Below are 20,774 nucleotides of genomic sequence, written 5' to 3' on the forward strand. Positions count from 1 at the left end.
AGAGACTAGATGGGAGTGGGGCCAGTCAGAGGTGGTATTTACCAGTTCTCCAAACTACTCAAAATCTCCGCTACCGGTTCTACAGAACTGGTCAGAACCTGCTGAAACCCACCTCTGGGACAAGCATATGTGGGAAAACCTCAACGGTATTTAAAAAATTCCAGATAGGTACCGTCCTCACATTCCTGCATTCTCTGGAAAACCTTAGCCCTGACTAGCAATTCCAAAAGAACTTTGATATATACCACTTCATAGTCCTTTTACAGCCCGCTCTAAGCGGTTTACAGAGTCAGCCTATGGCCCCCCAAGAATTGAGGTCCTCATTTTATTAACCATGGAAGGACAGAAGGCTGAGTCAACTTTGAGCTGGTGAGGATCGAACACCTGGCAGTGGGAGAGTCATCCTGAAATACTGCATTCTAACCACTGAGCCACCAGGAAGGAGAATGAGAAAGGGAGAAAGAGAGGGAGGGAGGGAGGGAGGGAGGGAGGAAGGAAGGAAGGAAGGAAGGAAGGAAGGAAGGAAGGAAGGAAGGAAGGAAGGAAGGAAGGAAGGAAGGAAGGAAGGAAGGAAATGGAGAGGGAGGGAGGGATACTAATGTACTTATATACCACTTCAAAGTGCTTTACAGCCCTCTCTAAACAGTTTACAGAGTCAGCCTCTTGCCCCCAACAATCTGGGTCCTCATTTTACCGACCACAGCAGGATAGAAGGCTGAGTCAACCTTGAGCCGGTCAGGATCGAACTCTTGGCAGTGAACAATGAGTTAGCCTGCAATACTGCATTCTAACCACTGAGCCTCATTGTCAGGCACAAGAAACCAGGCGCCATGACAGAGTTCAAAAATACTACTAGTTTCATACTACCTACTGACAAGAATCTGATCGACTAACAATCAAGGCCAATTGGCATTCAATAAGAATCAATAGAATTCACAAGGACTGTTTTGGAGCATAGCGAATTCAAACTGATGACACGTTTCACCCCACCCTCAGTCTCGGCCTGGTCACCTTTTACATCGATTCCCCAAATTGAGATAAGCTAGAAACAAAAAATTCTTCTCCCAATACCTTCACTTTGGCGGTAGCTGTGAGAAGGACGTAATCGGGAGCTTCCATGGCTTCGCGTTTTTCCTGTTGAGCTTCGCTTCCAACCAGCAAATTGAAATGAGTGGCCAAGTGCCGTCTCAGCAGCGTCTTGTTTGGTGGGATGTTAAGCAGCTGCGCCAAAGTCTCTACGTTGAAACGAGGTTCCAGAACCTGCGCCACGAAAATGAGATTTCAAAACTTGTGCATCCGGTACCTTCTCATCCACAAATGCCAGTCGATTTGCAAAAAAACCCCCCTCAAGATGGAAATCCTAGGACTTCCGGGGGATGCCATGCACCGACCTAAATACGATCCAAGCCATCGACTAAGAAAAAGATATAAAAATTACCATTAAACCACCGTGAACTCCGCTTCCTCTTAAATTAGGAGCATATTCAGCCAGATCAACAGAACGCAACCATTCCATTACTCGATGATTGGTCCATTGAGAAACTTCTGACGGGGTGATGTTATTCTGACAACCAAAAATACAATAAATTAAAACATTCATTCGTTCATTTGTTCATTCATTCTGCTTATATTACACCATGGGCTATTGTCAGGGGGAAAACCCAATTATTGTTCTGTCCCCATACCCCACACGCACCCCCATAGATGGCCCAGAGTTAATAAGCCACACAACAAAACTCTTTGAAGATAAAGCTGGCAGCAACCCAGTGGCTAGCTGCCAATTCAGACTTTACTCACACAAAACAAAGATTAGACTGCCAGCATTCCGATAAAACAGGCAGAGTGTCAACAATACAAGGATTAATCCAAATGCAGCCCGATAAAGCAGGCAAAGTCCAGTAACACAGAGATCATGGAGTATTTCCAGTTTTTGCTCATCACAAACTGAACCGGCCACCACACCCACATTTATACCCTGTGGGGTGTGGTCCAGTGACTCAGCTAATCTCTGGCACGCCTTCCCTTCTGCTGTGCATGCTTCTCCCTGCGCCTCTGTCGCGGGTCCAGCCAGCACTTATCTTCTTCATCACTGTCCACCTGTGGCTGCGGGGACGTGCTTGGCTCTGAGCCTATCGTTTGGCCTTCGGTGTCCTCCGGAGGCATTGCCAGAGAGGAGGGTCCTGGAGAGGGAGGCCTTGCCAACTCCTCTCCCTCACTCTCAGAGTCTGCATCTGTCGATAGCCCAGGCTCAGGCAATGGAGCCACAACAATTATGAGCATAGATGCACTTAATGATAATTAAGTGTCATTACTTAATTGTCATTAAAAGTCTCACAAAAGTCCCACTTCAGGATGCAGGGGTTTATTAGAATTTAAAGCATAGCAAATGCAAACTACTTACATTAATCACATTGCAATGAGGGTCAATCGGACAAGCCGTCAAAAGGGACGGCTTGAGGCCGATTGGTAACCTCCCATTATTCAACTTTGTCTTTTATACCTTAAAACCACAAATTGTGTGACTTTCGAGATCTGTCCACACTGTCCCAGCAACAGGGGGCAGTTTTCCATTCCTTTAACCTCAATGTTACAACATACCGTATTTTTGGGAGTATAAGACGAACCTTTTTCCCCCCCAAAAAAGAGGGTGAAAATCTGGGTGCGACTTATACTCTGAATGGAGTCTTGCCCAGCCTTGCAAACAGAGATTTCAGAGGCTGAAAGAAGTTACGTGGCACTAGGGATTCGAACCGCTGAACTGCCGATCTAAAATTACCTGCCAAAAAAGTCATTATAATGAAGGATGACCTTGAATAAATTTCACATTTGAATATTACGGGTGTCTACCTCATCAGATGGTCTCCTGCGCAGACAGTTGGGTTCAAAGTTGTTCACTCGGAGGACCTGAATGGCTCGTTTGATGCTCAGGTGGTGAAGGACACTCAAAACTTTCAAAGACAACAAATCATCCTGCAGATGTGGGCACCAAGAATGAACCAACAACAAAGCCACAATCAGGTATCGGAGGGAAAAGTTGCATTAATCTACTACAAGTAGTCCTGGATTTACAACAGTTCATTTAGGGACCGTTCAAAGCAGTGGTGAAATCCAAATTTTTTTACTACCAGTTCTGTGGGCGTGGCTTGGTGGGCATGGCATTGTTTGGTGGGCGTGGCATTGCTTGGTGGGCGTGCTTGGTGGGCGTGGCAAGGGAAGGATACTGTAAAAATCTCCATTCCCACCCCGTTCCTGGGGGAAGGATATTGCAAAATCTCCATTCCCACCCCACTCTGGGGCCAGCCAGAGGTGGCATTTGCCGGTTCTCCCAAGTACTCAAAATTTCCGCTACCGGTTCGCCAGAACCTGTCAGAACCTGTTGGATTTCACCCCTGGTTCAAAGTTACAACGGCCCTTGCAAAAAACGGCTTGACAACTGCTTCGTATTTATGACGGTTGCAGTGTCCCGGGTTCACGTGATTCCCTTTTGCGACCTTCTGACAAGCAAAGTTAAGGGGGGGAATCCAGATTAATTTAACAACCGTGTGACTGACTTAATAACTGTGGCAATTCACTTATAACAAAGGTGGTGAGAAAGGCCATAAGATGGAACAAAAGTAATTTGACATCCATCTTGCTTAGCAACAGAAATTGAGGACTCAATGACGGTCGTACGTGGAGGACCATACTGTCAATGACACAACAATTAAGCTGCTTACGACGGTCATGTAGTGAAGCATTCGCCCGTCCACTTTGCCTTCGTCGAATTGTGTCTTATACTGGGGCAGCCCAATGTCGTCCAGCCATCCTAGAAACAGAAGAAAAATAAAAATGGCTTCCTACAAATGCAGATGAACCAATGAAACGTCATGGGTGATCAAATGTCTTCTGTGAGAGGTCCTTGGTGCTCTCTGAGCTTGGTTGTTTTCTTGCAGATGTTTCATTACCCAACTAGGTAACATCATCATCTGCTAGTAAGAAGTGATGTTTGCAGAGTGGAGGAGGAAGAGGAGAAGGAGGAGAAGGGGAGGAATAGAATAGAATAGAGTAGAGTAGAGTAGAGTAGAGTAGAGTAGAGTAGAGTAGAGTAGAGTAGAGTAGAGTAGAGTAGAGAATAATAGACTAGACTAGAATAGAATAGAGTAGAGTAGAATACAGTAGAATAGAGTAGAGTAGAATAGAATGGAATGGAATGGAATTGAGTAGAGTAGGGTAGGGTAGAATAGAGTAGAGTGCAGTAGAGTAGAGTAGAGTAGAGTAGAGTAGAGTAGAGAATAATAGAGTAGAGTAGAGTAGAGTAGAGTAGAGTAGAGTAGAATAGAATAGAATAGAATAGAATAGAATAGAATAGAATAGAATAGAATAGAATTCTTTATTGGCCAAGTGTGATTGGACACACAAGGAATTTGTCTTGGTGCATACGCTCTCGGAGTACATAAAAGAAAAGATGCGTTCATCAATAATAAGGTACAACACTTAGTGATAGTCATAAGGAAACAGTCAATATAAATCTTAAGGATACCAGCAACAGGTTACAGTCATACAGTCATAAATGGGAGGAGATGGGTGATAGGAATGATGAGAAGACTAATAGTAACAGTAATGCAGACTTAGTGAATAGTTTGACAGTGTTGAGGGAATTATTTGTTTAGCAGAGTGATGGAAAAACTGTTCTTGTGTCTAGTTGTTCTGGTGTGCAGTGCTCTACAGCCTCGTTTTGAGGGTAGGAGATGGAGGAAGAAGAGGAGGAGGATGTCTGTGAGGGGTCCTTGATGCTCTCTGAGCTTGGTTGTTTTCTTGCAGACATTTCATTACCAAGCTAGATAACATCATCAGTGCTAGTAAGGAGAGGAGTTTGCAGAGTGGAGGAGGAAGAGAAAGGGGAAAGGAGGAGGAGGAGGAAGAAGAGGAGTAAGAGGCTGTTGATGGTCTCTGAGCTTTTTTACTTCCTTGTAAACATTTCATTACCAAACTAGATAACACCATCAGTGCTAATAAGGAGGGAGGTTTGCTCTCAGTTTATATTCTATTGTCATGCCCTGTCAGTGTTTATTGGAAGAAGAGATTCTTTGGTTGGGCTGTTTACTCTTAGCTTGTTTGGAAGTTCCTTAATTGGGATCCCAAAGATTTTTTTTTTTCCAAGAGGCAACCACCATCCAGTCAGAGCTGAAGAAGCTTCTTCGATAAGAAGCGAAACGTCTTCAAAGAAAAACCAGAACATCCAGTTGCCTCTTGGGAAAAAAAGCACCTTTGGGTTAAACGAGTTACCAAGCTCACCGAGAAGCTAGGATAAGCAGATGTAGTCATAACAAGACTCGAGAGGTGGATAAAAACACCAAATCCAGACTAAACAATTAGCTGATTGTGCAACCAACATGTTGTTCAATATATACAAATATTCTTGTGATAGTACGAGGTGGGTACATCTGTAAATCCTCTCTAAAACCTGGAAAACAAAGCAAAAGGGGAAATTTTAAAAAAACATAAGGGAAGGGAACATACTTGTAACCCAATTGTAATCCAGTTTCCCGTAATTGTTTTCTTCTTCAGACCCCAAAGCTTGAAGTGCAAGTTGTAGCTTTTTCCGATGTAGCGGATGTTTTATTCCAAGTTCCTGCACATGGGGCACAAAACGTCTTTTTATAAACATTAATCTTTCTGTTCAAGGCATCCTATAAATGCAAGTGAGGGGACCTTAATGAAACAGATCTATAAATAGGACGTTTCTAATGGCCAAATGCTTGATTCAGAGAACCAACACTTTCATTCCCTGTTATAAAAAGCGTTGGAGTTTATTAGCAGGTTTTTGGGGGAGAGGGAGTTTGCTTTAATATATAATTCCTTCTGTGTTTTAATTTTTTTGTATTTTCTATACGGTTATTGAAATTTACTTTACTTAAACTAGTATACTAATTTTAAATAGCTGAGCTCAATTGTGGTTGCAAGTTGATATGTGTGTGTGTGTGTATATATACACACATACATTTATTTTATTTATTATTTATTTTATTAATCATATTTCTATGCCGCCCACTCTCCAAGGACTCTGGGCGGCTTACAACAATCGACAGTATACTAAATAACATATTGCCCCCAACAATCTGGGTCCTCATTTTACCCACCTCGGAAGGATGGAAGGCTGAGTCAACCTTGAGCCGGTGAGATTTGATCCGCTGATCTGCTGAACTAGCAGTCAGCTGAACTAGCAGTCAGCTGAAGTACAGCACTCTAACCACTGCGCCACCTCGGTGTGCACATCACACACACACATTTACATATATAATTAAATTCCTTCTGTGTTTTAATTGTTTGTGTTTGCTATATAGTTACTGAAATTTCCTTTATTTAAACTAGTATACTAATTCTTAATATCATATTTTCTATTTTTAATGTAAGATCTTCTGGAGTCAGAAAAAAAAATACATACATACATACATACATACATACCAGTGGTGGGTTGCTCCCAGTTCTGTCCGGTTCTTGCGAACCAGTAGTAAAAGTGGCAGGAGGCTCCGCCCACCCGCCCAGATGTCATAATTGACAATCTGCGCATGTGCAGAAGTACGCATGCGTTCCCATTGCAAACCGGTAGTAAAGGTAAGTAGAACCCACCCCTGATACATACATAGATACATACACACATCTATCTTATGGACACAAGATGGCAGCCCTTGTTATCAAACATGAGTACCAGATGGTAGATGAATTGCTACTTAGCTGAACTTCATTACATCTCTCAAGTCACCAGCAGAAGAGAATATTTGTAGCTCAGGGTTGAATTGTGGGGTCCTTGGTTCTCTCCGAGGTAGATTCTTTTCTTGCAGACCTGATTAGGTAACCTCATCAACACTGATAATGTTCCCTAGATGGGTCATAAAACGTCTGCAAGAAGGCAACCCACCTCAGAGAGCACCAAGGACCCCACAACTCTCAGTCAACTGCATATGAGGGAGAAAAATATAAGCGTGTTACCTTTTCTAAATCACTCTGGGATGCTTGCAAGAGAGTCTGACCGGAGAGTATCCAGTGTTTTCCATTGCCGATGTAAAAACCCAGGCCCTGGTCCTGAAGCCAGCTGCAAACTTGCTCTTTCCTCCATTTAGCAAACGGCATGTCCAGATCACTAAAGGAATAGTAACAATCAGATCATGTTTCAAGGTTGAATACTTATGTCCTCAGAGACCTGCTAATGGTGGGACCTGCCTAAGGTCCATTCCAGGGGTGGGGCTGATGGGGTTTTGCAGGGGTTTGGGAGAACCTCTAGCTAAAATTCTGTGCAGTTTGTAGAACCCCCAAATCCCACTCCTGGCTGGCCCCGCCCATTCCGCCCACTCCCAGGAGTCCCCACGCAGCCCGTTTTGGATGCAGGTAAGTGCAGGGCGCACGCGGAGGCTCAGGGAGGGCAAAAACCGGGCCTACCAGAAGTTCGGGAAGGCCAGGACCCCTCTTATCCTATCCTTTGTCTTAATAATGGCCCAACTCTAAAAAGACCCAACTTTTTATCCGTAACCCATAAAACGACTTCCTTTTATTTCCACAATCCAACTCGCCCAGCTGCACTCGAGCGTCATAAGGAAGAGAAACAAAAGAGAAAAGAAAGAGTTTCTGTGTCACTTCGATCCTTCCGTCTTACTTATTCGATTGCCCAAAGTCTCTTGACCAGCCAAGCCTTGGACCAGCCGTCGCTCTCGTTCCTCCTCTTTTGAACTCGGTTTCCGTCATCTCATCAGGATTAAATGTGGTGGACTGGCTTCTTCTTAGTCTAAGGGGTGGGGGAAAAAAATCCAAATTTGAAGAACGGGAGGAATTAAGGGATTGCGGAGAACATAACAGATAGCAATACCGAGTCCCGTGATGGCGAACATGTGGCACGCAGAGCCGTATCTGTGGGCACGCGAGCGTTGCACTAGAAGTAAAGTATGCCCGGTGAGCTCCATCCAGGATCACGTTTTTGGAGAATGACATCCTCATTACCTGCCAAACAGCTTCTTGATCCCTCTCGCTTTCTTCTTGGAGTCAGGAGAAGGCGGAGTAAGAGGTCCACCTTCTGCACCTTTGGATGGACGAGGAAAGCCAGCTAGATCTAAGTGATCAGGGGATTCTTTCTCAGTCTCTGCTATTAAATAGAAGGAAATCTCAATTAAGTATCCGTTCATCGCCTTTATATCAAGTCTCTGTCCTGAATTGGAGAGATAACCTTTAATAAAGGCCGCTTCTGTGTCGTGCCAAGCGAACCATAGTCGACAAAGAAGTTTATTGTTATCTTCCTTTTAAGCAATTAATTAACCGCTCGATTTTCAAAGCCTCACAACAGATTCTCTGTATTACGCCTCGCTTTATTTTTATTTTGGTCCAATTCTCTTTTATTATCAATGTATGGAGTAAATTTAGCGTGGAGCAAACTCAGGGCAAGAACGCGTAGAATTTATGTTCGTAGTGTGGGTGGTGATTGTATGGATGAGGAATGTCCAGAAATATCAAGAAAAGGTTAACGTAGGTAGGCCCTGAATGATCCCTGCCTTCAAATCAGTTGCTTCACCCTACGTTGTGTCAAAAAAAGTGTGTCTTTTTTTTTACAACCGTCTACCCTCTGCGTATTTTGAACAATCACTGTGGTATAAACAAACGAGGACTGTAAAAGCTACATTTATTCCATCTCCACAATCTTGGTTACAACGTGCAATTTTGGATAATTGGTTGAAGTACTAATGATCAATTACATTATTTGCCCTTCCTTCCTTCCTTCCTTCCTTCCTTCCTTCCTTCCTTCCTTCCTTCTCTCTCCCCCTTATCAGTGTCCTTCTTTCCTATTTTTCCTTCCTTCCCTTATCAGCTTTTCCTTCCTTCCTTCCCTTCCTCCTTTCTTCTCCTCCCTCCCTTATCAGTTTTTCCTCCCTCCTTTCCTTCCTCCCTTCCTCTTTCTCTCCCTCCCTTATCAGTCCTTCTTTCCTTCCTTCCTTCCCTTATCAGTTTTTCCTTCCTTCCCTTCCTCCTTTCTTCTCCTCCTTCCCTTATCAGTGTTTTTCCTCCCTCCCTTCCTCTTTCTCTCCCTCCCTTATCAGTGTCTTCTTTCCTTCCTTCTTTCCCTTATCAGTTTTTCCTTCCTTCCCTTCCTTTCTTCTCCTCCCTCCCTTATCAGTGTTTTTCCTCCTTCCCTCCTTTCCTCCCTCCCTTCCTCTTTCTCTCCCTCCCTTATCAGTCCTTCTTTCCTTCCATCCTTCCCTTATCAGTTTTTCCTTCCTTCCTTCCCTTCCTCCTTTCTTCTCCTCCCTCCCTTATCAGTGTTTTTCCTCCCTCCCTCCTTTCCTCCCTCCCTTCCTCTTTCTCTCCCTCCCTTATCAGTGTCCTTCTTTCCTTCCTTCCTTGATCAGTGTTTTTCCTTCCTTCCTTCCGTCTTCCTTTTCCTTCCTTCCTTCTCCTTCCTCATCAGTGTCCTTTCTTCCTTCCTTCTCCTTCCCTCTTTCTCCTCCTTCCCTTAACAGTGTTTTCCTTCCTTCCTTCCTTCCTTCCTTCCTTCCTTCCTTCCTTCCTTCCTTCCTTTTCTTCTTCTTTCCCTCCTACCTACGTACTTACCTACCTACAAAAACAATACATACAAAATGTTAGAAATACTTTGCACACCTCCAATAGGTACCATTGCTTAAGTAAAGAAAAAAAAGCTCGGACCGATTTTTTGGGGGGTGATGACTTCATAAGGCATTTGCCTGCCCCCACAATACAGAAAGGACACTTCACACAAGACAATTCTCCAGCATGCCAAGCGAATTTTTCACAAACTACCATGCAAGCATCTCTAAGCAGTCAACACATTCACGTATTTCACAAACAGCCCAAAGCAACAATGGTTAGCTTGGAAAGGAAGCAAGGAAAGCGAAGGAGCAACGGATAAGATGAAATGCAAACAATGATCCTTGAAGATCCTTATCTCAGAATCTTCATTCAGTTAAATCTAGGTAAAGGTAAAAAGGTTCCCCTCGCACAGATGTGCTAGTCGTTCCCGACTCTAGGGGGCGGTGCTCATCTCCGTTTCAAAGCCGAAGAGCCAGCGCTGTCCGAAGATGTCTCCGTGGTCATGTGGCCAGCATGACTCAACGCCAAAGGCGCACGAAACGCTGTTCCCTTCCCACCAAAGGTGGTCCCGATTTTTCTACTTGTATTTATTTTTACGTGCTTTTGAATTGCTAGGTTGGCAGAAGCTGGGACAAGTCACGGGAGCTCACCCTGTTACGCGGTATTCGGGATTCGAACCGCTGAACTGCCGACCTTTCGATCGGCAAGCTCAGCGCCTTAGCCACTGAGCCACCATGTCCCTTCCAGTTAAATCTACTTGTGCTCAAATGGTCCCTTAGAGAGCAAGTACGGAAGACCATGGATTGAAATGCAATCCTTTGATGCAAGCTAGGTTGAATGCTCTACAGGTAGTACTCAACTTACGACCAAAAGTCTGTTGCTAAGTGAGACAGTTGTTCAGTGAGATTTTGCCCCATTTTACAATATTTATTTATTTATTTATTTATTTGTCCAATTTATATGCCGCCCTTCTCCGTAGACCCAGGGCGGCTTACAATGCGTTAAGCAATAGCCTTCATACTTTTGTATATACCTGCTTAGTAGGGCTTTTGGCCCCCCTTAAGCGGTGTTGTTCTATATAAAGTCGGCTTATTGCCCCCACAATCCGGGTCCTCAATTTACCTACCTCGAAAGGTTGGAAGGCTGAGTCAACCTTGAGCCTGGTGAGATTCGAACTTGCACTAATTGCAGGCAGTTGGCAGCTAAGTGCTAGCACTTAACAGCACTTTAGTCCGCTGCACCACTGAGGTTCTTGCCCTAATTCTTAAAAGAGTCACTGCAGTTGAGACTGTTAACACGATTGTTAACATGGACCTTCCTTGTCAGAATGTCGCAAAACGGGATTACACGACCCCGTCATAAATTGCAGCCGTCATAAATACGAATCGGTTGCCAAGCGTCTGATTTATTTATTTATTTGATCATGCTGCAACGGTCGTTAAGTGTGAAAAACGGCCATAAGTCTCTTTTTTTCAGTTGTAATTTCGAATGGTCACTAAATGAACTTTTGTAAATCAAGGATTACCTGTATCAGCAACAGAAAAGTATAAACATTCAAATAAAAGATATTATTGTTGTGTTCTATCTTGTATAATATATACATATATCAGAAAATCCATTGCAAAGGCTAATTATTTGAAAGGTCATTCAAATTATTATTATTATTATTTTGTTCTCACTTTTTTTGTTCTCACTAAAACTGCCTTAAATGGAAATAATTTTTAGGAGCATAATAGAAGATTGGCTCACGAAGCAACTGGTTATGCCAAGAATGGCCTTTTCCAGAAATATATTTGGTTCTTGTTCTATGAATGACATCTAGAAACACATCTACCCTTTGCCTTTACGGACCTGTGCAGAATATTTTGAAGCCAGAATATCCTGATTTCTGAAATGCTCATCAATAACTCCCTGTAAATATTTTGAATTTGAAAGAGTCATCAGAACGGAGATGACCTATGGAGATTCTCAGTCATCTGTGTCACAGTTGTCCCAAAGAGGCTTTTCCAAAACGCAACTGGACTTTCTCGTTTGTTTGTTCCTCTTTGAAAATGTTTCGCTTCTCATCCAAGAAGCTTCATCAGTTCTGAAGTACAGTTGTCTTTTGAAAAAAGCACCTTTGGGTCCTCAGAACAGTCCACGTCAAGATCAGAATGGCCCGTTTGGAGAAGATGAACTTGGCTGAGTTGACATCAGCGGTATATTAATGTTGGTTGGAGTGATAACATCTAGTTGAACTTCTCCAAGTTTTGAAACTAAGCAAGGTCACGATTGGGACCTAGAATCAAGACCATAAAAAATACCAGGACTATAGTTTAACAGATTAAAAGAGTTGGAAGGGACCTTGTAGGTCATCTAGTCCAACCCCAAGCCCAAGCAGGAGACCCTACACCATTTCTGACAGATGTGTTGTGGTCCGCCAGCAGCCTGCAGACCTGGCAACGGAGTCAGACAGTGAGGAGGCTGGGGAAGAACATGGGCCAGTCCTGGAGTCTGGGGAGGGCTCTGCATCGGAGGCAGAGATGGGGCCAGGGCCATCTGGGAGCGATGTGTGGATTTTGGAGCCTCCAGAGTTGGACAGCAGAGAGGCAGAGGAACAGGAGGAGCCTGTTCCTAGTGCGCCAGAAGTCAAAAGCAGCTGAAGCAAAAAGGACGACTCGGGAGTAAGGCCAGAAGATGATCAGCCACTCCCATAAGGCTTAAAAGAGCGGCAACGAGCCGTTGGCGTCTTTGTAGAAAAGCCACATTGATTCCAGTGCTTCTTGTCAGCGTCTCTGGAACTTTGTGGGGGGTTTGCCAAGAAAAGCTTTGGCCGGTTGCCAAAGACATCAAAGGTTGGTGATAAGGCCGAAGGACTGGTTATGAAGAATTTTGTTTTGGACTAAGCTGAGAATGAATGAATTCTCAGCTGTTTTAATAAAATAAGTTTGTTGAGGACTAAATTGTGTTTGGTAATCACTACTTGGGCCTTGGTCACAACAAGATGGCAGTCCAGTCTCTTCTTGAAAGTCTCCAGGGATGAAGTTTCCACAACTTCCGAAGGCAATTTCTGTTCCATGGGCTGATTGTTCTCACTGATCAGGTAGATTTGACGTTATAGAAATGGCTAGTTATATATTAATGTGTAAAAGCGAAAAAGTTGAGGCTGGAGTGTTTTTATCTTGTACTAAGAAGAGTCGGAAGCTAATGTCTTGTATCTCACAACCTTCCTTTCCCCACTCTTTCTCCTTCCCTTAATTTCCTATTTCTATTTTTGTTTGTATTTTATATAATTAAACAAATAAAAGAAAAGGAAGGAAAGAAAGAAAGAAAGAAAGATGGAAAGGAAGGAAGGAAGGAAGGAAGGAAGGAAGGAAGGAAGGAAGGAAGAAAGAAAGAAAGAAAGAAAGAAAGAAAGAAAGAAAGAAAGAAAGAAAGAAAGAAATTTAATTTAATTTAATTTAATTTTTTAATTTGTATACCGCCCTTCTCCCAAAAGGGAAAGAAAGAAAGAAAGAAAGAAAGAAAGAAAGAAAGAAAGAAAGAAAGAAATTTAATTTAATTTAATTTTTTAATTTGTATACCGCCCTTCTCCCAAAAGGGAAAGAAAGAAAGAAAGAAAGAAAGAAAGAAAGAAAGAAAGAAAGAAAGAAAGAAAGAAAGAAAACATGTCCCGTCTCATCCAAAGCTGAAGAAGCTTCTTGGATGAGAAGTGAAATGTTTTCAAAGATCAAAAAAAAAAAAAAAAAAACCAAGAAAGACCAGTTGCCTTTTGGGAAAAAACAGCACCTTTGGGACAACTATGGCCTGGATGATCGAGCACCTCCATAGATGCCTTTCTGATCATCATAATCATCTTTTAATGAACCCGTAATCCCTTGCGAGGTGGAGTCTGGGCAACTGAATGGAGCTGTTTACTGGCCGGATGCCCTGCTTGTCACCAGTGCGGAGTTATATTCAGCAGATATAATCTCAACGTGCCCAGAGAGAGAAATATCTGCCTCTACCTGGGATCGAACTCACAGCCTCCTCTAGGCTACCGCACCACTCCATAGATGCCTTCCTGGTGACTCTTTCAAATTCAGAGTCTTTCCAAGGAAGCGAGGAGAACATTTCAGAAGTCAGGATAGACTAGAATAGAATAACAGAGTTGGGAGGGACCTTGGAGGTCTTCTAGTCCAACCCCCTGCTTAGGCAGGAAACCCAACACCACTTCAGACAAACGGTTATCCAACCTCTTCTTAAAAACTTCCAGTGTTGGAGCATTCACAACTTCTGGAGGATATTCCGACATCAAAATATTCTGCGCACGCCTGGGAAAGAATCTCCAAAAACATCCGGTCTTAGTAAACCGAGCGGGAGAGTTGAACGATAAGGGGAGGGATGAAGCTTGTAGGCCAGGAGAAGACGTGGTCAAGGGCCATGCATGACTGACGGCTGGGCATTCGCGGCTCTTAAAACTTGGCACAGGTAAGGCATGCGGGTTCTACTGTACCTAAGATGGGCTCACTGGCACTTCGACTGCGGTCTTCAGGCATCCCAACAATGCAAAAACCAGATGCACAAGAATATACCAAGGGCAACAAGATAAGACATATAAAAACTTAACACTTTCAAGTCAGACAGGAATACCCCCAAAAAAACTCAATGCATGCTTGACACAGAAAACTAGTGGATTATAGTAGAATGTTCAAACATTCACTTGCTCACACCAAGAAAGACAATTGCTATTACTCCTTAAGACATATACATGGCTTTAGAGTGAGTAGGGTCTCCTAAATGAGGTAGTCCTCCACATACGACTGTAATGGAGCCTGCCTGATTTTGTGGCCTGTTTGGATCGTCGTTCACCAGCTGATGAGGTCACGAAGCAAATGCCACCGTTGTTAAAGAGAATGCAGCCGTTGTTAAGCAAAACCCCATGGTTTGCTCTGGGCATGGTTGAAATGCTGTGGCCCGTCAGCGGCCTGTGCAGATTGTAGCTGATTCTGACAATGAGGAGGCTGGTGTGGTGCTGCGCCAGCAGCCTGTGCAGCTGGCGCTCGAGTCGGACAGTGAGGAGGCTGGAGAAGATGTGGTGCCAGAGGCGGGGATTCAGCCAAGGCCTTCAGAACCTCCAGAAGCTCCCATAAGTGAAGAGGACGAAGAGGAGGAGCCTCTTCTCGATGCACGGGCGCACAGAGCTGCCAAAAGGCAGGAGTGGCTCCTCAGGAGGAGGTCTCCTTGAGAGTAAGGCTTGGGGCTAATTGGCCACTCCCTTAGCCTATTTAAGGAGGAACGCCACTTGCAGCAAGCTGGAGGGAACAACTTTAGTTCAATCTCCTTCGCGTCTGGATTCTCTGCAAAATTGTTTCTGGGCTTTCTGCCAACTCTAGTAAGACTGTGATTACTTTATCTTAGAATTCTTGTAGGCTGTTAAGACAGTTTATTAACAGCCTTTGGTTGATAAAGACTAAGTTATTTGAGTAAAATAAGCTTTGTATAGAGTTTATGTGTGCTGTGTTCTTTGGGGTCCATAGCTGGGGCAGAACATGAAATAAGAGCTGGACCCCATCGTAAACAGTGATCGGGCGATCATAGGATGCCGCAAACAGATGTGATTGTGTTGCTGAGCACTTGAAGTTCAGCCATGTACTTGCAGAGAAGTTGGCTGGAGTCTGCTTGTGACTACGTAGGGATTCTAAGCTGATTCCTCTTTTCACTCCACCCCCAGGTTCTGTCACTCCTTCCCCTACATCTGCACTTCCTAGTATACATAGCCTGAACATGTCACATGATTCTAGAGTCCGTGTGTGTGTGTGTGTGTGTGTGTGTGTGTGTTTGTGTGTACATTACTGCCCAATCTATGTCTTTTTTTTCTATAGTGGAAAGATGGCATAACCCACCATTGGCCTAAGAGCAAAGGCATGTAGACTATCACCACGCAACAGAGTTGTGTTTAAATACATAAAATCACGTTTGAAATTAATCACCAAACACAACGTGCACTACAGGCAGTCCTCGACTTACAACAGGTCATTGAGCGACTGTTCGAAGTTACGACAGTACTGGAAAAAGTGTCCTAGAACCGTTTTTCACAGTTACGACCTTTGCGGCATCCCCATGAGATCCAAATTCAGACACTTGGCAAGTGGTTCATACTTACAACCGTTGTGCAGCGTCCCGGAGTGATCACGCGATCCCCTTTTTTTTGCGACCTCCTGACAAGCAAAGTCAATGGGGAGCCAATTGACTTATCACTAACTGGGTCGCGAACTTATCCACTGCAGTGATTCCCTTAACAAGAAATGCCGTAAAATGGGGCAAAATTCACTTCACAAACATCTCACTTAAGAACAGTGGTGAAATGTAAAATTTGTTACTACTGGCTCTGTGGGCGTGGCTTGGTGGGGGGGGTAAGGACTGAGTGGGCGTGGCCAACTTTTTTTTTTTTTATTTTAAAACCATTTTTTCTACAACCTCTTTGGCTGAAGAGGTTGTAGAAAAAATGCTTTTAAAAATTAAAAAAAAAGCCTCGGATGATTGTGTGGCTCAGCTGGGCAATGTGGGAGGTCATGGATTTTTGCTACCGGTTCTCTGAATCATCCACCTTCATCGCTACTGGATCAGGTGATCTGGTCCGAACCGGGAGCATTTCACCCCTGCTTAAAAACATAAATTAGGGGCTCGACTGTGGTCGTACATCGAGGACTACCTGTACCTGGTATTATTTGGGCATACTTTCGCAGAAACTCAAGGAGAAATTAGAATTTTGTAGATGCTGAACGAAACAATTGGTTTGATTTTCTTCGGCTACCCAAGACCTTTTTTCTGCATTTTGCAAATGGAAAAATACTATAATAAGAGTGGAGTATTTCATCTCCTTCTACCTGTTAGGGACAGGCATTTAAAAGTTGAATGCTATGTCTAGACCTACCCAAGTTAGGTGCGCTTGCTGTCCTTTTGTTACTTTTGATTTTGAAAAAACCTCGGCCGAAGGACGACCTGGCTTTGCGAGATCCGAAACCATCTTCTTCGCCCGGGGACTTGCAAGGAAGGGTTACGTATTTGCTATTCTCCACTGGTGATTTATTCTGATTGGTTGAAGAAAAAAGAAAAAATCAACTTGGCAGTAACAATCAGTGACATCACTGGATACAAGAGCATTGAAGTCGGAAAGTTCAAAGGTCAAATGAAGACGGCATGCTCAAAATGTATGTGAACAGATAGGCCTCAGCTTACAACACTTCATTTAGCGGCACTGAAACATGTGACTTATGATTGTTTTTCATTCATAGTAAATTGGCACAAAACTCACTTAACAAATGTCCCACTTAACATTAATTTTGGGCTCAGTTGTGATCGTAAGTCTAGGACTGCCTGTATTACACAAGAGGCATCTTATTTGAAGTTCTCAAGAACTTTAAAGACATATATTTTTTTAAAAAAAATATTCATAAGGGGCCTTGTACATTAGGTTTTAAGCTGCCTGCCAAAACAGTGGGTTAGATTTACCCAGAAGTTGATACTATAGTTAGTGGTTTCATTTGGATATTTATTATTATTATTATATACTTTATTCATTAAATATGAAACTCAAGTCAACTGAACATTTAAAAATGTATCACAAATATTATTAACCGGCACTGATGGTTGATACAGGTTGCTGCCTAAGTATCGACCAAGTATTTTCTTAAAATATATTTTCTTAAAAATTATTATTATTATTATCTCTTTTATTCATTAAACATGAAACCTAGTCAACTGATCATTTAAAAATGCATCACAAATACCATTCTGGTGCTAATGGTTGATACGGGTTGCTGCCAGCATCCTAGGTATCAACCAAGTATCTTCTTAAAATATATGATGTTCCGAGTAGCACAGTTTTTTGCAGTTCCACTGGTGTTATTGCAGGAAGCTGCTATTTTAATCATCATCATCATCATCATCATCATCATCATCATCATCATTTAAAAACAGGCTGCTGCAATTGTATTTTCATCTCAAATACAATGCTCGTTCAGTTTTTCCGTTTCTCTGAATTTTGTACTGCGTGCACATTTGCAAAATTTGTGAATTGGCCTGTAATCACGAAAGAGGGCATTGTCCAAAAAGAAAGGGTGATGATAGATAGAAAAACAGCCAGCTCTGTCTATATATCTCATTACCTCTTCCAGCTTGTCTCTGGACTCTTTATCCTGTGGGGAAGAATTGGGCATATTAAATATGTCACATAAATTGCGATTTCATTGAATCACTCTTCATTTAATTGTAACTAAAAATGTGCTCAATTCAAGTCATCTATGACACCGAACTGAATAAAACATCCTGATTGCATCTTATAAAATAATCTGTTTTATTATATTTACAGCCTTTAGACGTTTGTTTTAAAAAAAAAGACAACGAAAACCTTTTTCTAATAAAATTGCAAGAATGACATAAAGATGTATTTCCATGGTTTATGATTGGAAATATTTAATGAAGCTTCCGGCACATAAATTATTATTAAGTAATTAATATTCACAGACAATCCAAAACCATGAAATTCAGATTAAGGACTGAAAAGCACAGTATGAGTTAATAATAAGCAGATCAATCATTAATAAGTATATTTTTTTTTTAAAAAAAAAAAGTAGGATTACCCACCTCTGAGGCGTCTTTCTTCAAGTTTCCAAGACTGCTAGATTTTTGTAGAGCTGAACTTTGGGAACAAATTATAAGAAGAATAAGCAAACAAAAATTGAAATTTGGGGCTCATACATTCAATCAGCAAGGTAAAAAATTAGAACAGATTACATCATCTTTTAAGCCAGAATGATATGAAACATGAACAACATAAGACGTGGTTGAGGAAGTTCTCTTTTTTTTTTTTTAATTTTGATTTATATGCCGCCCTTCTCCGGAGACTCAGGGCAGCTTACAATGTGCTCAGCAATAGCCTTCATCCTTTTGTATATTTATACAAAGTCAGCTTATTGCCCCCACAACTGGGTCCTCAATTTACCTACCTTAGAAAGGATGGAAGGCTGAGTCAACCTTGAGCCTGGCGAGATTCGAACCCTGCAGTAATTGCAGGCAGCTGGTCTTAATAACCAGCTTAATAACAGGGTGCCTTAAACCCCTGTACTACCGAGGCTCTTACTTCTCTAACTGATATCTGAAAGAACCAGGAATCAGAAGAAAACACAATAGTTTTCCAAATCTTATTCCTTGAAAACCTAGCTCCGTGATGGCAAACCTATGGCACGCGTGCCAAAGGTGGCATGTGTAGCCATATTGGTGGGCACGTGAATTTAGCTCTGGTGTGCGCATGCTGATTTTTGGGCCTTCTGGGCCCATCAGAAGTAGGGAAACAGGCTGTTTCCTGCCTCCGGAGGAGCTCGGGGGGTTGTGGGGAAGGCCCATTTTTCCTCTCTCCCCAGCCTCCAGAGCCTTTCTAGGAGTCTGGGGAGGGTGAAAATGGCCTTCCCCCCGAGGCCCTCTAGAGGCCAGAAATGCCATCTGGTGGAATTAGAAGTTGGCAAACAGGCCGTTTTTGACCTCTGAAGGGCCTCTGGGGATGGAGAAGGCCATTTTCGCCCTCCCCAGACTCCTAGACAGGCTCTGGAGGCTGGGGACAGCAAAAAAATGGGCCTAGCATGCCATCGTGTGGCAGGAGCGGGGGGAGTCACACATGCATGTGCATAGAATTATGGATGTGGGCACGTGCGCACACGTGACCCACCCCACCCCCCACCCCACTCAGGGCACAAGATGGCAAAAAGTTTAGCCATCACTGACGTGGCCCATAACAGTCTCTCATGATATTTTTTTCCAATTCAGAAAAACAAAACTGGTTAGAATAATTCAAGGAAAGCTCTGATATGCATGGGGCATGCTCAAGAACCTATAAAGATGAATCAATCTTCAAACTGGTTGGGTTGTTCTCTCATGTTTTGAAGAACTTCCAGAATAACTGGAATACCATTAGAACGCTTTTGGTAAGTTTAGAACCATTGTTTTAAACCGTGTTTGAATTCCAAACATGTGGGATGGAATCTCTTAAATTCCAAATATTTTTGCATTAAAAGGTAAAGGTAAAAAGGTTCCCCTCGCACAGATGTGCTAGTCGTTCCCAACTCTAGGGGGGCGGTGCTCATCTCCGTTTCAAAGCCGAAGAACCAGCGCTGTCCGGAGAAGTCTCCGTGGTCATGTGGCCGGCATGACTCATTGCCAAAGACGCATGGAACACTGTTATCTTCCCACCAAAGGGGGTCCCTATTTTTCTACTTGCATTTTTTACCTGCTTTCGAACTGCTAGGTTGTCAGAAGCTGGACAAGTAACGGGAGCTCACCCCGTTACGCGGCACTAGGGATTCGAACCGCTGAACTGCCGACCTTTCGATCGACAAACTCAGCGTCTTAGCCACTGAGCCACCGCATCCCACTTCATTATATTAGTTTAGCTCAAACAAGAAGCCCAATGAGTCTGATTAATTAGGGCAAGGAATCACCTGATAAATTCCCATTTAATAGTTCCTGAACATTCAATTTCCCTTTAAAATTAATTTGAGGTTATGGGACTAAAAAAATTGAAAAGGCCATGAATGTGTTCAAGAGTGTGAAGAATCATATCACTGAATCCATTATCCTCCAGCTGCCAGAACAGAAAACTGTGTAAATGCACATCAACTCTGAAAATTCATCCTCCTGCCATTTTTCAAACTAAGTTTCCAAAACCAGACATATGAAAGATCAAACCACATGCCTTTTTGTGCATGTGATTTAAATGACAATATGCAATGAATAAACCCCTTCAATGCTCCAGTCATGCACGAAATGAGCATGCAAATTTTTTTTTCATTTAGTTTTAGTTTTCAGATTTAATTTTCCAAACTGATTTGCCACACAGACAAAGGACCCGTTGCTTAAAAAGCCATGCTTCCATAATACCAAAGAGAAAATTATTCTCCCTAGAATGGTATCTGTGCAAAAGAGACTTTAAAATAATGAAACCCTTTGCTAAGGTTAATGTTTAATTTTTTTTCTAAATAATTTGAGAGCCGGCTTGGTGTGATGGTTAAGACATCAGGCTCGAAACCAGAAAATTTAAATTCTAGTTTTGCATTAGTTACAAGACCCACTGAGTGACTTTATTTAATCCTTCTCGACTCTAAGAAGGTAGCAAAGACAACTCGTTTCTGGAAAAGCATTGCCAAGGAAAATCGCATGGACTTGTCTGGAATCAAGTTTGTCTCAAAGACAAC

The 20,774-nt window shown here is 42.8% G+C and overlaps 1 protein-coding gene across 40 annotated transcripts in view; it reads right to left on the reverse strand.

The window, feature by feature from the left end:
- The window catches only part of PPFIBP1 (PPFIB scaffold protein 1), a 98,067-nt gene that overhangs the window by 5,266 nt on the left and 72,027 nt on the right, over positions 1 to 20,774 (reverse strand). For 18 of the 40 annotated variants that reach the window (XM_087873443.1, XM_087873437.1, XM_087873440.1 and 15 more), the window contains 12 exons: positions 18,175 to 18,229; positions 17,697 to 17,726; positions 16,463 to 16,619; positions 14,042 to 14,074; positions 7,972 to 8,113; positions 7,631 to 7,759; positions 6,970 to 7,120; positions 5,500 to 5,611; positions 3,717 to 3,805; positions 2,848 to 2,970; positions 1,439 to 1,564; positions 1,072 to 1,260 (listed from right to left, as the gene is read on the reverse strand). In XM_087873443.1, coding sequence (XP_087729569.1) covers positions 1,072 to 1,260; positions 1,439 to 1,564; positions 2,848 to 2,970; positions 3,717 to 3,805; positions 5,500 to 5,611; positions 6,970 to 7,120; positions 7,631 to 7,759; positions 7,972 to 8,113; positions 14,042 to 14,074; positions 16,463 to 16,619; positions 17,697 to 17,726; positions 18,175 to 18,229 — 1,336 coding nt within the window. The remainder of the gene's footprint in view (positions 1 to 1,071; positions 1,261 to 1,438; positions 1,565 to 2,847; positions 2,971 to 3,716; positions 3,806 to 5,499; positions 5,612 to 6,969; positions 7,121 to 7,630; positions 7,760 to 7,971; positions 8,114 to 14,041; positions 14,075 to 16,462; positions 16,620 to 17,696; positions 17,727 to 18,174; positions 18,230 to 20,774) is intronic. The other 22 variants (XM_087873447.1, XM_087873442.1, XM_087873433.1 and 19 more) reach the window with 3 other exon arrangements.

Source organism: Pantherophis guttatus, chromosome 7, assembly GCF_059756535.1.
Source record: "Pantherophis guttatus breed Tessera chromosome 7, ASM5975653v1, whole genome shotgun sequence".
In the NCBI taxonomy this organism is placed as follows: domain Eukaryota; kingdom Metazoa; phylum Chordata; class Lepidosauria; order Squamata; family Colubridae; genus Pantherophis; species Pantherophis guttatus.